Genomic DNA, 14,359 nt, shown 5'->3' with positions numbered 1-14,359 from the left:
TTAAAAATGCCAGTGTGTGCACTCATACCCAGACCCACTGACTATCCATTGGTCTGGGATACTCAGACTGAGCCAATCAATGACTGAGATGAGAGGGATGGCAAAGGAACAAGTGTATGGAGGGGAATCAGGAATTCTGTTTGGAAGGCGTCTCTTAGACATATCCAAATGGTGATAGATTTTCATTAGTTACATGTAAGGGTCTGGTGTTCGGAAGATAGTTGGAACTGGAGTTATAAATTGGGAGATAGCAGCGTATCAATTGGCTATCGAAAGCTTTAGAGCTGGGGCACTTGGCTGGCTCAGTTGGAGGAGCATTATGGCTCTTGATCTCAGGAGCTTGAATTTGAGCCCCACGTTGGGTGTAGAGATTACTTAAATAAGAAGAGAAGAAGAAAGCCTAGGGCTGAAGGAAATATCTTAGGAGATGATGACAATGAAGAAAACAGGGCGGATAACAGGTCCTAAGCATTCCAGCATATAGAGAAGAATGCACAGAAAAAGATAAGGAAAAAAAGAGGGAGGAGGAGGAAAGCAGGGCAAGGCCCCATTATGAAGCTTAGAGATGAGGCTGGGTTTTGTTGGTCTATGCAGTCCTGAGGATAATAAGAAAACTAAGCATTGTTGGTATTTTTTCCACTTTGAGAAATCTGGTTGTGTCTCATCTTAATGTATTTGCAAATTTGAATCCTAAGCCTACCATTTTCTACTTTATTAAACAGCATTAACATTAGCTTAATGTTAAGCTGTAAGAAAAGCATAAACTACCATGATATATTTGATAGTACTTTATTTTAAAAAAGACACAGAAACAAGTGAAGTTATTTAAAAAGACCATTCTGGTAGGAAATGATAGGAAGGATGCCTTTCTGCCAGACTTAAAAAAGGACTCTTGGTTTGGCACCTGAACTCATACATTTGTATCGTTAATGGAATCTAGGCCTGGACACTCTAGGAATTGCAGTTACACGATAGAAAAAGATTACACTTAAGATTAAACTGGCTGACTAATGACAGTAGTTTGGGGGTTGTTTTGCTGTATGTTCCCATTTGTTGGTTTTCGGGAATTTCAAGGACTTTGAATAAGTGGATCTTCAGGAGAACTGGCAACTACAAGAAGCAGCCTTAGCAAGCCAAGAAATGACAGACAAGGACATCAGAATTGATACTTTTTATGGAGATAATTTCTGCTGATTACTGAAGGGAAAGTTTATAACCCAACATTTGGGCACTCTTTGGTTTCTACTTAATACAAATGACCAAGGATTTTTACTGTGATTCAAAAGTAATGGAGTTAAAGACCAGAAGTTAATAATGAAGTTGTTAAAAAAAATAATAATAATAATGAAGTTGTTAAACCTAACTCTAAGACTAGAAAAACCTGATTTAAAAAAGTAAAAATAAATAAACCTCCTTCCACTCTTTGCCTAATGTAGGCTGTTGGAATAGAAATATGACATGAAGTGGATGTTCAAGGAAAAAATACTTAGCTACTTATACAAAGTTTTAATTTCCCAAATGAAGTCAAACAGCATTTATTGAGATCTGGCATATGCAAAACTAGCAGTCCCTTTGGAACCAATTGGTACAGTTATTTTCACTGTAAATGCAAAAATGTTGCCTGTTTTGGGTTAGAAAGTAGCAAAAAGATCTAATGCTGTGTTTTCACACCATGTACCAGGTAGCCAATCTGAATCCAAAGGACCTCTCATATACTTTAAAGGATTATGTTTTTAAAGAGCTTCAAAGAGACTGGCCTGGATACAATGAACTAGACAGACGGTCATTAGAGTCCGTGCTCTCAAGGTAAGTTTTTTTTTTCTTTAAAAATGGTGCAAATAAGTAATTATTTTAGTCATTGTTACTGTAAGACATTAAGGAGGAAGAGAGAAGCAAAGGTAAACTTTTTATCATGAACATTTGAAGATTCTCTCCATAATTGGAACCTGTGTATCCTTTACAGAAAACTAAATCCATCTCAGAATGCTGCCAGCACCAGCCGTTCAGAATCTCCTGTATGTCCTAGTAGAGATACTGCATCTTCTCCTCAGGTATTCATAAAATTATATAATCATAGCCCTGAAATGAACCTCAGAGGCCACCTACTTCAGGTGGTCTGATTTGTGCTCGAGAGAAGTGAGGCCTAGAGAAGCAGCATAGCTTGCCTACCCAAAGTCACATGGCTAGTTAGTTCACGGCAGAGCTCTGTCTAGAATTCAGGTCCCACAGCCCAGACCTCTTTTTCCTTACACAAGCACTGTTTGACAAAGTGCTTAATATCTACTTTGCTTTTCTATATTTAAAGTTTACATTGTATTATAAGATTATCTCCTTTTCTATTAGGTCACTAAATAGAAGATTTACCTAGTTCCATATCCTATCTCAGATTATACAGAAAATAGAAGATATTTAATACTATCTGAAACATGTTCAAGAAAACTATTTTGGGGGGAAAATGTTTTTAAAACAAGAAAAAAAAAATCTCTCTTTCATACAGGTCTCCTTAACGTACTTTTTTCAGTTAGATCCCAGTCAGAGTACTCCATTTAGACCTCAGCTCTTTCCAGCTTAAAGTTTCCCCCAAGTGATTCCTTGGTTCCCTGGTTCGGGGACTGACAATGAGACAGACCTATGTACTCCAGTGCTATTGATCAAGTGCTCCTCTATCTGGACCCTCCTCTCAGGGATTAGGAAATTGAAAACATGTGTGAGAACAGTAAGCATGCTGTGGGCAAAAGGCTATTGATACATTGAAAACTGTTAGAAACCTATTGTGAGGAGCAGAGGAAGAACAAAATAAAAGCAATTATATCCTTGTGTGTACATTGTCTATAGAAGCCTCACTTTTAATGCCAGCTACCATGAAGTTATTTGTACTCTGATCTAATTATGTAATGGCTGCCAAATCGATGATACTAAATTGAAAACAGAATTAATGGGATGATTAACTATTATTTTCTTTCAGCTGAAGTTTAGGCCACATCTTTACATTGGATATATGATTTGTACTTTTCAACTATCTGAATTTCCTTTTCAATTTAAATATTATTGCTGGATTGGGCTAGCACTAGCATAATTTTTTAAAATTTTTGAAATCCATATCATTTTAGTGGACTAGTCATTAAGACTTAAACTTTCCAATCCTTTGAAGAGATATACTTACAAGGGAAGAAACTGAATAGCATTGCATCAACGATGGAGATACTTAGAGAAATTCCTTTGAAAGTGCTGGCTGTTCCCATTTGAAGACAAGTGAAATAATAAATAACAGCCAAAATATTTATAACTGGAGCATCTTAACACATTAGAGGAGATTAAATAAGTGTAAGCTTTTATTGCCCTTTGCCTCCCCTTAGTTCTGACAGCGTGAAATGGTACAAACTGCTTTCTCCGCTTTCTCAATATAACGAGGTCAACTCTGGCTCACAGAGGAAGGAGGTTACCTCTATTTAATACTCTCTGAAGTGGTATAGTCCACATAGATTGGCATAGTCTCTCGAAGAACTTAAGAGTGCAGCTCTATGATCAGAAAGTATAAAGTACTCCAAGAAACATATTTGCCAGATTCTGTTTTTTTGTTAGACGTGAAAATTTATTTCCCTTTTGTTTTTATGGATTGTCTGTTCCTGCTTGAGCTTGCAGAATGGTTAACACAATGCCGATGATAAACTTAAGAATGAATAAAATCGTTCCGTTGTTCATGTGGTAACTGGTGATGCATGTGTTGAGTTGTCATACAAACTGGCTCATTTTTTTTCTGCTTCCCTCCCCCTACAGAAACGGCTTTTAGATTCAGATTTCATTGATCCTTTAATGAATAAAAAAGCTCGAATATCTCACCTGACAAACAGAGTGCCGCCAACATTAAATGGCCATTTGAATCCCACCAGTGAGAAATCTGCTGCAGGCCTCCTGCCGCCCCCTGCAGCCGCTGCCATCCCTACCCCTCCACCGCTGCCTCCAACCCACCTGCCTGTCTCTAATCCTCCTCAGACTGTAAACTCTAACTCCAATTCCCCTAGCACTCCAGAAGGCCGGGGGACTCAAGACCTACCTGTTGACAGTTTTAGTCAAAACGGTAGTATCTATGAGGACCAGCAAGACAAATATACCTCTAGGACTTCTCTGGAAACCTTACCCCCTGGTTCAGTTCTACTACAGTGTCCAAAGCCTATGGAAGAAAACCATTCAATGTCTCACAAAAAGTCCAAAAAGAAGTCTAAAAAACACAAGGAAAAGGACCAAATTAAAAAGCATGACATTGAGATGACAGAAGAAAAGGAAGAGGACCTTAAAAGAGAAGAGGAAATTGCCAAGTTGAACAACTCCAGTCCAGATTCCAATGAAGGTATGTTTTATACTTGTAAAGCCAACAGCATGTGTTCAGTGAATGGGCAGTGCAGACTAATGATTGTGAGAGATTATGCTGTTTATAACTAGTATTGCTTTCTTATCAAATGACCTTCTGTTATTAATCTTAGTGTTGTGCTTTTGAGCAGATTTTTTTCTTGCATTTAACAGCAGTGGATTTCTGTCTCTTTTTAGCAAACTATTAAACAGTTTCTATATTTAAGAATAAGATGATAACATTTGAAAATGACTTTATTATCCTCTAGAGACCCTCTTCTAGAAGGTAGGCTATGTTGCTTTTTTCCCTGTCAGGGTACTGCACAACCTCACATGACCTATTATATGCCAGTCTTGAACTAATTTAACCAGACATGCAATTAGTGATAAAAATAATTCTTTTCCTTCTTTGCCAAAGAAACAGGGTCACCCCTGCCTTAATTAATATTAACACAGGGGAAATGTCAAATTCTTTATAAAAACAGGCAAGGTAAGATTGCGTATGCAGATCCATCACATCATCTTTATTCAGAGCGAAAGCAGTTTTTCTTATGTAAAGCTGTTGGCAATTTGCTTGATAGAACTTAAATTCCTTTTTAATTTTAAGAACACTGTTCTAGTAAACTAGTATTAATTGTTACTAGTAAAATTTAACTATTTCAAGCTTTTGAAAACTTTAAAAGCCAGATAGCTAGAGATGCAAAGAAGCTTGTAACAATGCTTTATTTCTAAAGGAAAGCTAATCAGAAAGACGACTTACCTGAGGTGTAATGATCTTTGACACCTAGTGACAAAATTTTATTTTTCTTATTTAAAAGTTGTCCTCTAAAACTTAATATCCCCCTGCCAGCACATCAGAGATTCAAGCCCATCATTTAGCGTTGTTGCCAATTTTAAACCCAGCTGAACTAAAGCAAAATTCTCTAGGAAAATGCAACTTTAGAAAAGTTACTTTAATGAATGGAGTTTAAGGAGTGTTACATTTCTGTAATTTTCCCATAATACTAGAAGTCTCCAATCCTTAGATTTAATTGACCATTTTTACCACATGAAACTTTGCAGAATAGTATGATGCAGCGTCTTCATTGACCTGGATTGAGTATACTGCACATCAAAGCTTATCTGTTGAAATATTTAGATCAGTAGGGTACTGTATAGTGGCCCAAAAGGTAGCTGTAAGCTTTTCCCCTCAAATACTATCGTACTTGAATTTGCCAGGTCAGGAAAAGGCAAGAGGTAATAAAACTTTGTGTTCAGAGTTGGCAAGCCGTGTTCCTGGTTATATCCACACTTTCTACCCTGAGGTGGTGATTCTGAGTCAGCCTGGTGCTGGGAGGACTGGATCCCATAAGTTGAGACCTACAGTAGAGTTTGAGTGAGACCTATTCTCTGAATCTGTCCCTGAGAATGTAGTACTTCTCAAAGCCAATTGAGATTATCACAAAATACTGAGGATGGATCCAGACCCACATCCCCTGAATCTGTTGGAATTTATCTGATGTCTGTGACAAAGAGGAAGCCAGGTGACATACACTTAATGCCTTTTCCTTTAAGACTCAGGCTTTAGTTGCACATACAGGTGCGCGCACACATGTGACTATGAACAATAAGCCCACAATCTGCATAATTTACTTAGTATTTAATTTAAAATATTAAACCAAGAAATGACTAAATTTTCACTTTTGTTTACATTGAACATGTATGTTTTGCCAGCAGGCAGGGTTAGGATTTGAGTTATTCTACCATGAAAGATAAAAAATTACCCTATAAAAGTCTAAATATACCCTCAGGAAATGGAGCATTCCCACAAACAGACTACTGACTGAGGGATTTTACACACTTTCAGAGCATAGCTCTGAATGACTGGCAGTCTACTTATTTGTCTATTTATTTATTTTGTCCTCTTAAAAACGAATCCATAGTATTATGAGATGTAGAGATGAGAGGAGTGTAATTCGGGATTCAGTAATGACTTATTTTAAATTACTTTCAACTGATAGGGGAAGACTTGCTCACTGCTTCCCCTGTCTGCATACAAAAAGGGTAGCAATGAAATACAGTGACCAGAGCAGACTGCTACCTGACTTCATTGTCTCATCTGCCTTGTTTGAATCCTATGAAAAGTAGATGTTGATGTAAAATTTGTATCTTCCATTGTCTGGCTGCATCTGCCACCACAATCTTTGAATTGCTGGGCAGATGCCACAACTGTTACGGAAAGAATAGAAGATTGACCTTGGGTTAAGATGGAATTCCTTTATTGTGCAGACACTGCAGTAGCCAGGGTGCTTTCAATGCCTGGCGTCAGTTCTGCTGGCCCTGGTCATAGGGCCTCTATTGTTCATGTTCAATTGTATTCCTTGCTCACTGTTGCTTATTGAGATGGAAGAATAGAATTTGAGGAAGAGTGTTCCAGATGTTTCTGATCTATTTTAGAATTATAGGCATTTTATAACCATACTGTTTGGTGAAAGCTTGAATTTTTTTTCATTGTAGGAGTTAAAGAGGGTTGCACTGCCTCCACGGAGCCTTCTTCAACAATTGAACTCCCAGATTATTTGATGTAAGTTCAGATGTCTGCCAATGGGAGAGAACTGTTTAATTTTAGAAAGTTTGCAAATTCTTTTCCCATAATTTGCAAATCAGAAAAGAGGTTCCAGAAATAGAGTCTTGGAGCCACCCCTGCATTTGAAAGGCTGCCATTAAGCCTGCTCGTCCCAAATCCACCCCTGTCTGCCTGAGCAGGTTGCACCTCCCCCTGCTCTGAGCTCTGTTCCATGGCCTTTAAGTATAGAGAAGCCTGTCTTTTGTTCTGGGGCCAGGCCAAGCATTTGATTATGGAAGATTTCAGGGATCTGACTCTTCAAAGCTGACAGTCTATCAATGCACATTCACTTGTTCCCCCCAAAGAGAGAGTTTATTACTGATAAAGAGCTTAAACCTCCACAGTTCATACAAAGTGGAGATAGATGGATTTTCATTTCAATAAAGCTCTGCCATCGAATTAATTTTAAGAGTAGAGAATAGTAAAATTTGATCATTCCACTTCAGTACTGGTTATAAGGTTTGTCCTGTTATGGCAACAAGTTGCTAAACGCTGAGCTGGGGACATTTTTGTAACTGGTTATCACAGAAATTATAACTTGTACACATAATTCTAGCTTTTTCATAGACTCAAAGGCTTCTGGAAGAAGAAATAATTAAGTTGCAAGAGCCTGGAAAAATGGAGATTGGAAGAGCAAACAGATTTGGCTGTAGATAGCTTTGAAAATGAACAAATGGGCAAAATAATTTGAATGTAGATTGGAAAATGAACTCTGAGCTATATGAACACTTTTTCTCTCAGTAGCATCTCATAGTGGACAAAGTTAAACTATGCTGTTTAGCCCTCCATGTACCATGAAATATTCATTTCTAGAGTAGAGAACATTTTATACTGAAAATGTGTTACTTTTGCTTAACAGTAGTGCGAAAGCTATACTTAATGGGGAATGATACAGCATGAAACCATAATGCTGGTTATCATCTCTTAACTAAAAAGAACCCAAGAAACCATGCTGAGTACTCTCTCATCTGAGGTGGTATGGTTTTAGAGTTCTGGGAGGGAGCTTTGGAAAGCAGCCACCACTGAATTGGCCCAGGAAGGGTTGGTTGGGGGATAGCTCGCGGCTCCACTGATGAGGGGTCCCACTTCTCCTTAAAAGTCTTATGAAAGTTGGTCCCCTCCAAATGACAGCTGCAGTACTGTGCTCTCATTCTCTTATGATGGATTTTAATTCCCCTTTTTTTTTGTAATGGTGATATAGATTGATTATATGTGACAAAATCACAGGGGGAGACTAAAAAATAATTGTAATCTTTTCCCTATGGATTTAGGATGTTGCTGTGTTTTGTCAGCTTAACCAGTTAGTTCTATATTAAAAACTTGTTTTTAACTCCCTAATCTTAAGGATGGTTGCTGCATCTGCTTCAGCGTGTTTTGATGTTTGTCATGTTTCTGGCTGTTAAAAATCATGAAAGTACGTAACCTCTGTGATTGTTTGCTCAATTTATTTTATCCTGAAACTGATAGAAAAACAGCAAATTTTCTTAAAATGGTGAGAAACCATGAATTTAAAAAAACAAAAAAAACACCGAAATTACAGAACTTAAACTTCCGGTTGTTTCGTAAGAAAACTAAAAAGGACATAACAATAAAACCTTAATGATCAGCCTCTGAATAATTCATACTTAAACTACAATATTCCTAATTTTTATATAATAAGAATACTTCTGTTACTTGTGTTTGTGAAATAGCCAAACCCTTTAAAAGTTTATTCCATCACTGCATAGGAACCAACTAGAGAACCGTAATAGTTTTTGTTAAAAACAGTGAAATGCTTTTCGTTAAAATGCCAGTATAACCAAATAATCTTCTATAATAGCAACACAGCTGTTGGCTAGTTTGGTATTTTTCCCTAAGGAAATTAAATATAATAATGAGGGTATAGACTTGGGTCTGATTTTGAGAAAGCAGGATATTTTATAAAGCAAATTAAGCCTAGTTTCACAAGCACTTTAGCCATTTTGCTTACATACACTTATCCCCAGGAACCTCTTTTCCTGCCCTGGGCTTCCTCTGGTGTGCAGTCAGGACAGCCCTGTCTAGGAGAGGACAGCTTGCTGTTTGGCTGGCCACGTTCCTTTTACAGCAAAGACACCAGCAGGATGCTTTAAATCAGCATACTACTGCTGTCTCAATTACACTTAGAAAAATAAACCTCCACAGTGTCTAACTCAGCATGAATAAAAATATTAATGGGGACATTAAGGTTGCTCAGTTGCATCACTTTTCTCACATTTCCAACCAGACATTTTGCTGTCTAAAACCATTTTTGTAGAGGACTGAACTCCAGGGTTTTCCCACAGTCCAGAATATATATGCATGCCTGGGGCATGCTGAACCACCTGATACCTGCCTGAAAATTGCTTTCAAATCTCAATTTTTAATCTCAAAAAGTCCAGGGAATTTTGCATTCTGTGATAGGAACACAGAGTACAGAGACCCAGGCAGACTCTGGTGTGATCCCACTTCCCAGAACCACAAATAATATTAACCTTGTCTTAATAATAAAATGCAGTTTTAATTTGCTTACTGCTGAATAAACTGACACTGGGAAAATGGCCTTCACTCACCAGTTTCGTAGAGTTATCCACAACCTGAAGTAAAACAGGTTTATGACATTTTTATTAAAGTAAATTAGAATAATAGTAGACACTGATGTTCAGTTACAGACTATGATACTTAAGTGTTGAAAAAGAACTAGAGAAATATGCCTTTTTTTTCTTTTTCTAGTCTCTCATTTCAAAAGAGACAATTACTCTTTTGTATTTTATACATTTGCCTAGTCAAACGTGGGAGGAAAGAAGTAGAGGGAACAAGCCGGAGGCACCTAGCTGGCAGCAGGTGTAAACAGTCAAAAGGCAGACTTCCTCATATAAAGCAGCAGATCTAGAGAGAGCTTTGACTTCAGCATTTAGTGACTATGTGACACTCTGGTTTCATGTCACTCACCAACTCCTGTTTCCATGTGACGCAAAACAGATGGGTTGGCCTCTGCCGCTAGTGTAGTAGTGAATTATTTTGGATAGAGAAAAGCTTAGAAAGCCAAATCTATGTAAGTGTTGTTTTCTAGTCACACTTCAGTTCCACTGCCAACATGTCTTTTTCACATTTACTTTCCTTCACTGACGGTCTTAAGCTCTCCTGTGGGATAATTTCACCTGGAGGTTGTCTGAAGGAGTGACATGGCACCAAACAGTGACAGACCAGCATTCGATGTAGGGAAACATGCTTGGATGCAGTTTCTAAGTATTGGGTTTAAATGTAAGATGTGAATGATGTTGACTATAGTCTCTCTTCATTTATCTCATTTCTTTATTCTTTTTAGAAAATATATTGCTATTGTCTCCTATGAGCAACGCCAAAATTACAAGGATGACTTCAATGCTGAGTATGATGAGTACAGGGCCTTGCATGCCAGGATGGAGACGGTAGCTAGAAGATTTATCAAACTAGATGCACAACGAAAGCGGCTTTCTCCAGGCTCAAAAGAGTATCAGGTAAACATGTTTGCTCCTAGATAGGCTGACTTCCATATTTTACCCTATTGGTTCTCTCCTGGCCCTTCCCCAGACACCCTATTGGCCTTCAGAGCATGTCTTCCGGCAAACCAGCCTCTCTGCAGCTTTTGGTCTTCATTTAAAATTAGCTAGAAAACTAATAAATAAGTTAATACAGTGAACTATATTTCTGTCAGTGGAAAAAAGTAACTTTTTAAACAACATAGTATGTATAAAATATATAACATGCGTTATATTTACTATATAACATAATAAAGTATCGAGAAAAAAAGCAAACACAACTAAATAGGAAAAAAGTTGGATTTGGGATTCACTGAAACTTTTGATTGCACTGCCAACTCAGGCTATAGCTGCTAGAGCTGGTGCTGTTCCCCAAATTGTTATATCAAGTACATTAAAAAAAAAACAACAACCTCAATCTGGCATATAATAGGAAAGATAGAGATATAGAATATAAACAGGGTTTAATACCACGGAGATTTGGGGTTTAAATGAAAAAAAGTTTGGTATTTCCAGCTCTTCCAGAGACTGACATATGTTAACACATACTAATCTGTTTTCACTTTCAAACTTTAAGTAGCAGTATTACCACAACTGACAAACCAGTAGAAACCAGACAGACCCATGTACTCGTTGTTCTCATAGTTAATAAGCAAAAGGATTAATACAAATGAATGTTCCCCTCCTTGTGTAAGCCACATAACTTGTTGCACTTCACAACCATAGATGGTGCCTTCACTCTGGCCTCCCACTGTTGTTCTGACAGGAATCTACATGAGAGAATGAATGGGTTTCCCACAATGGGGAAAACAGACTGCTTAGAGTTATAGAAGACTTTGTCAGAGGAATTAGTATTTGAGGGTGCAGGAGGTCTTGATATGGTGGTTTGGGGTTTATTTTTTTATGTATAGTTATTTACCAGTATACTATGATTATATTTAAACTAAAATATAATTCCAAGGACTACTTAGTGGTTAGGAGGAGGCTCCAGAACTAGACTGGGTTTGATTCCCAGCTGCACCATTTAATATTTGTGTGACTTTGTGAGCAAGTTATCTAACCTTAATCAAAATCCCCATCCATAAAATAAGGTGATTATAAAGTTGTGCAGAACAGATGTCAGCATTTGGTATTTGGTAACTGCTTAAATCCATACTATGTAAGGTCACATTAGTATTAACCAGGTTCTCCTAATAGCTACCTAATATTCCTCCCTAGAGGCGATCAATAGTACTTGTTTCCAGTGTATTCTTTCAGAGGTCTGTGTATGTGTTTGTAAGATATATATACACAAAATTCACATGTGGGCCATATGTAGTTAAATTTAGGATATCATCAATCACAATATGTACCATTGTCTTATGTTCCAGTAAGTTAAACTGTGATACGTTACTTATCTGATCTCATTAAAATGAAATGTGCATCTTAGAAGTAATGAAGTTCTTAGAATATGTCATTCTGTTTCTAGACGAATAATATCAAACTGTATTAATCATTCTGCACTTTGCTTTTTTCACTAAACAATATAATGCACCGTAGGGAACTTTATATAAGTGCGGGAAGCACTTTTTAATGACCTCTTAGTATTCCTCTGTATGGATTAACAGACATTTAGATTCTGTTTACTGTATTTTGCTTTATAAACAGTACTGTAGCAAGTAACCTTGTACACACAGCATTTCACTCAGGCACAAGCACATTTGAAAGAGAAGTATAAATGCTGAGTCAGTTCTGCATTTGCTATTTTGATAGCAGTTGCCAAATTGCCTTCTTTAAAGATTGTACCAATTTACATTCCCATCATCAGTATTTCCCACACCCTTGCTGAATGTGTTAGCTGTATATATTGCCAAAAAAAAAGTTCCCTTCTGATTTTAATTTTTAATTTTGTAGAATGTTCACGAAGAAGTCTTACAAGAATATCAGAAGATCAAGCAGGTAGGAATCATCAGTGTGGGTTTCCTGACCCCATAGTTGGGAAGTATTACAAATTGTGCAACCTAATTCCTCCCTGTTTTTTTCCTCTACAGTCCAGTCCCAATTATCATGAAGAAAAATATAGATGCGAGTATCTTCATAACAAGCTGGCTCACATCAAAAGACTAATAGGTGAATTTGACCAACAACAAGCAGAGTCATGGCACTAGATCTCTGCTTGGACCGGAAGATGTGAATAAACTTAAGCTTATTTATTTAAAATTCCAAATGAGTTGCTCTAAGATTCTAAAAAAATGAAACTTTGCTTGTTGAAAGTTTCAGTATTAGTAAACTTGAGTTATTTACTTTTTTTTTTTTTTTTCCACTTTACTTTGCTTCCCTGCATTTTTGAAGCTGCTTTTTCTGGTCCTTCTCTCCCCACCCTCACCCTACCCCCCAAGACTTATGTTTGTCAATAGAAATAATTTTTTTTTTTTAGATATTGGGGATCCAGTGTCTATACTTTAAATCAGTTCTTTTCCTTAAAAACTTATGTTAGTCATTAGAAGTGATTTTTTTTAAGATATTGGGGATCCAATGTCCATACTTCAAAGTTATGTGTGTTTAAAAAACAAGTCATGTGCAAAGTGAAATGCTTTTGGATAAACATAAGCCTATTTTCTGACCTTTCTTAATGCAAACTCTTTGCCTTAAATGGTAGAATATTTAGAAATTTGCACAAAATACAAAAAAAAATTTAAACATTGTTTTGGAGGGTTAAGAAACAGAAAGGTGTACATGTGTGTGCATAGATATGCACCCACAGATGTACATACAGGCTGACTTGATCTAGACAGTAAATCCGCCCTGCAAGTTAACCCCCCATTGCAATGGTTGCCTTAAGGTGTTTGCTAGTTGTGTACATAGTGTGGTTAATCATTAGCTACACAGCTTCCCACTTGGTTAGAGCAATGGGAAGCATACTGTGGCCTACCAGCGTCTGAAAGCGTGTGCTCGACCTGTATGTGTGCAGAGGTGGTGTGGATGTGAGCGTGCATGGAGGAAAAAAGCTGCTACTCTCAGTAGGCCAAACGCTCAGGTTAAACAACTGACGAGTGTTACTGTAGGGGTTTTGTTTTGTTTTGTTTTCCTGTCAAATTGCTACTTCTATTGTAGAAGACAAAAGCATTTCCATTTCAACAGTTTGTCAGCTTTATTAATGTTGGGCAAAATCAATATGTTATGAAAATGAAACAGATCTATAGTTTTGGGGCAAAATTATAAAAATTAAACATGTAGGTAACCTATTTATATACTGCTATAAAGTATTTTTTGAAGAGAGATATGCAAAGAAGCTATTACCTACATGAAATGTATATTTAAAGATTTTTTTTTTTTCATCCTGGGAGCCAGGAATAAAAAAAAAAAAAAAGAGAGAGAGCGGATATATTTAACCATAACATACTGTGATTCATCAAACAGCACAAACTTTCATTTCATGGAGTTTATCTGTTGACGTTGATTTAAACTATCATTTGTTTTATCATGTGGGAACATAAGTTATGTGGTCAAAAATATAAGGATTTTGAACTAATGTTGATTCAAGTTGTGTTGTCTTATCGTATTGTCTTTTCAAAGTGCTGCCAGTTGAAAAGGGAAGCATTATGTTTACAAATCTGTTTTGAAATGTTTGCCAAAATTTTGGTAGTATCTTTAATAAAGATGTTTGTCTCCAGCATCCAAAAAATAAATAAATAAATAAATAACTTTGTTGTGTATCAGTGTAAACCAGAAAATGTTGGTATCTAGAAAACCTGAGAGAGCATTTAGATGAACTGTTCTCTTTGCAGTTATCCTAAAGCATTAACTGGAAGTGTAGATACTATAGAAGAGTATACAAAAGTAAACAGACTATGCAAAGACTGATAAAAGACCATGTGCACTATAACTCTATAACATCACTACAGAAATG

The 14,359-nt window shown here is 36.9% G+C and overlaps 1 protein-coding gene across 1 annotated transcript in view; it reads left to right on the top strand.

Annotated features, from left to right (window-relative positions):
• Nucleotides 1–14,154, top strand: part of ELL2 (elongation factor for RNA polymerase II 2) — a 70,115-nt gene extending 55,961 nt beyond the window's left edge. Inside the window, exons 6-12 of the mRNA XM_055312791.1 lie at nt 1,682–1,806; nt 1,964–2,051; nt 3,778–4,348; nt 6,844–6,910; nt 10,278–10,449; nt 12,364–12,408; nt 12,501–14,154. Of these exons, the coding sequence (XP_055168766.1) occupies nt 1,682–1,806; nt 1,964–2,051; nt 3,778–4,348; nt 6,844–6,910; nt 10,278–10,449; nt 12,364–12,408; nt 12,501–12,617 (1,185 nt within the window). The 3' untranslated portion in view covers nt 12,618–14,154. The remainder of the gene's footprint in view (nt 1–1,681; nt 1,807–1,963; nt 2,052–3,777; nt 4,349–6,843; nt 6,911–10,277; nt 10,450–12,363; nt 12,409–12,500) is intronic.
• The last annotated feature ends 205 nt before the right edge of the window (nt 14,155–14,359 follow it).

Source organism: Nyctereutes procyonoides, unplaced genomic scaffold (genome assembly GCF_905146905.1).
Source record: "Nyctereutes procyonoides isolate TBG_1078 unplaced genomic scaffold, NYPRO_anot_genome, whole genome shotgun sequence".
NCBI lineage: Eukaryota > Metazoa > Chordata > Mammalia > Carnivora > Canidae > Nyctereutes > Nyctereutes procyonoides.
Note: the sequence above shows the minus strand (reverse complement) of the source record. Positions and strands in the feature narration are given on the sequence as shown.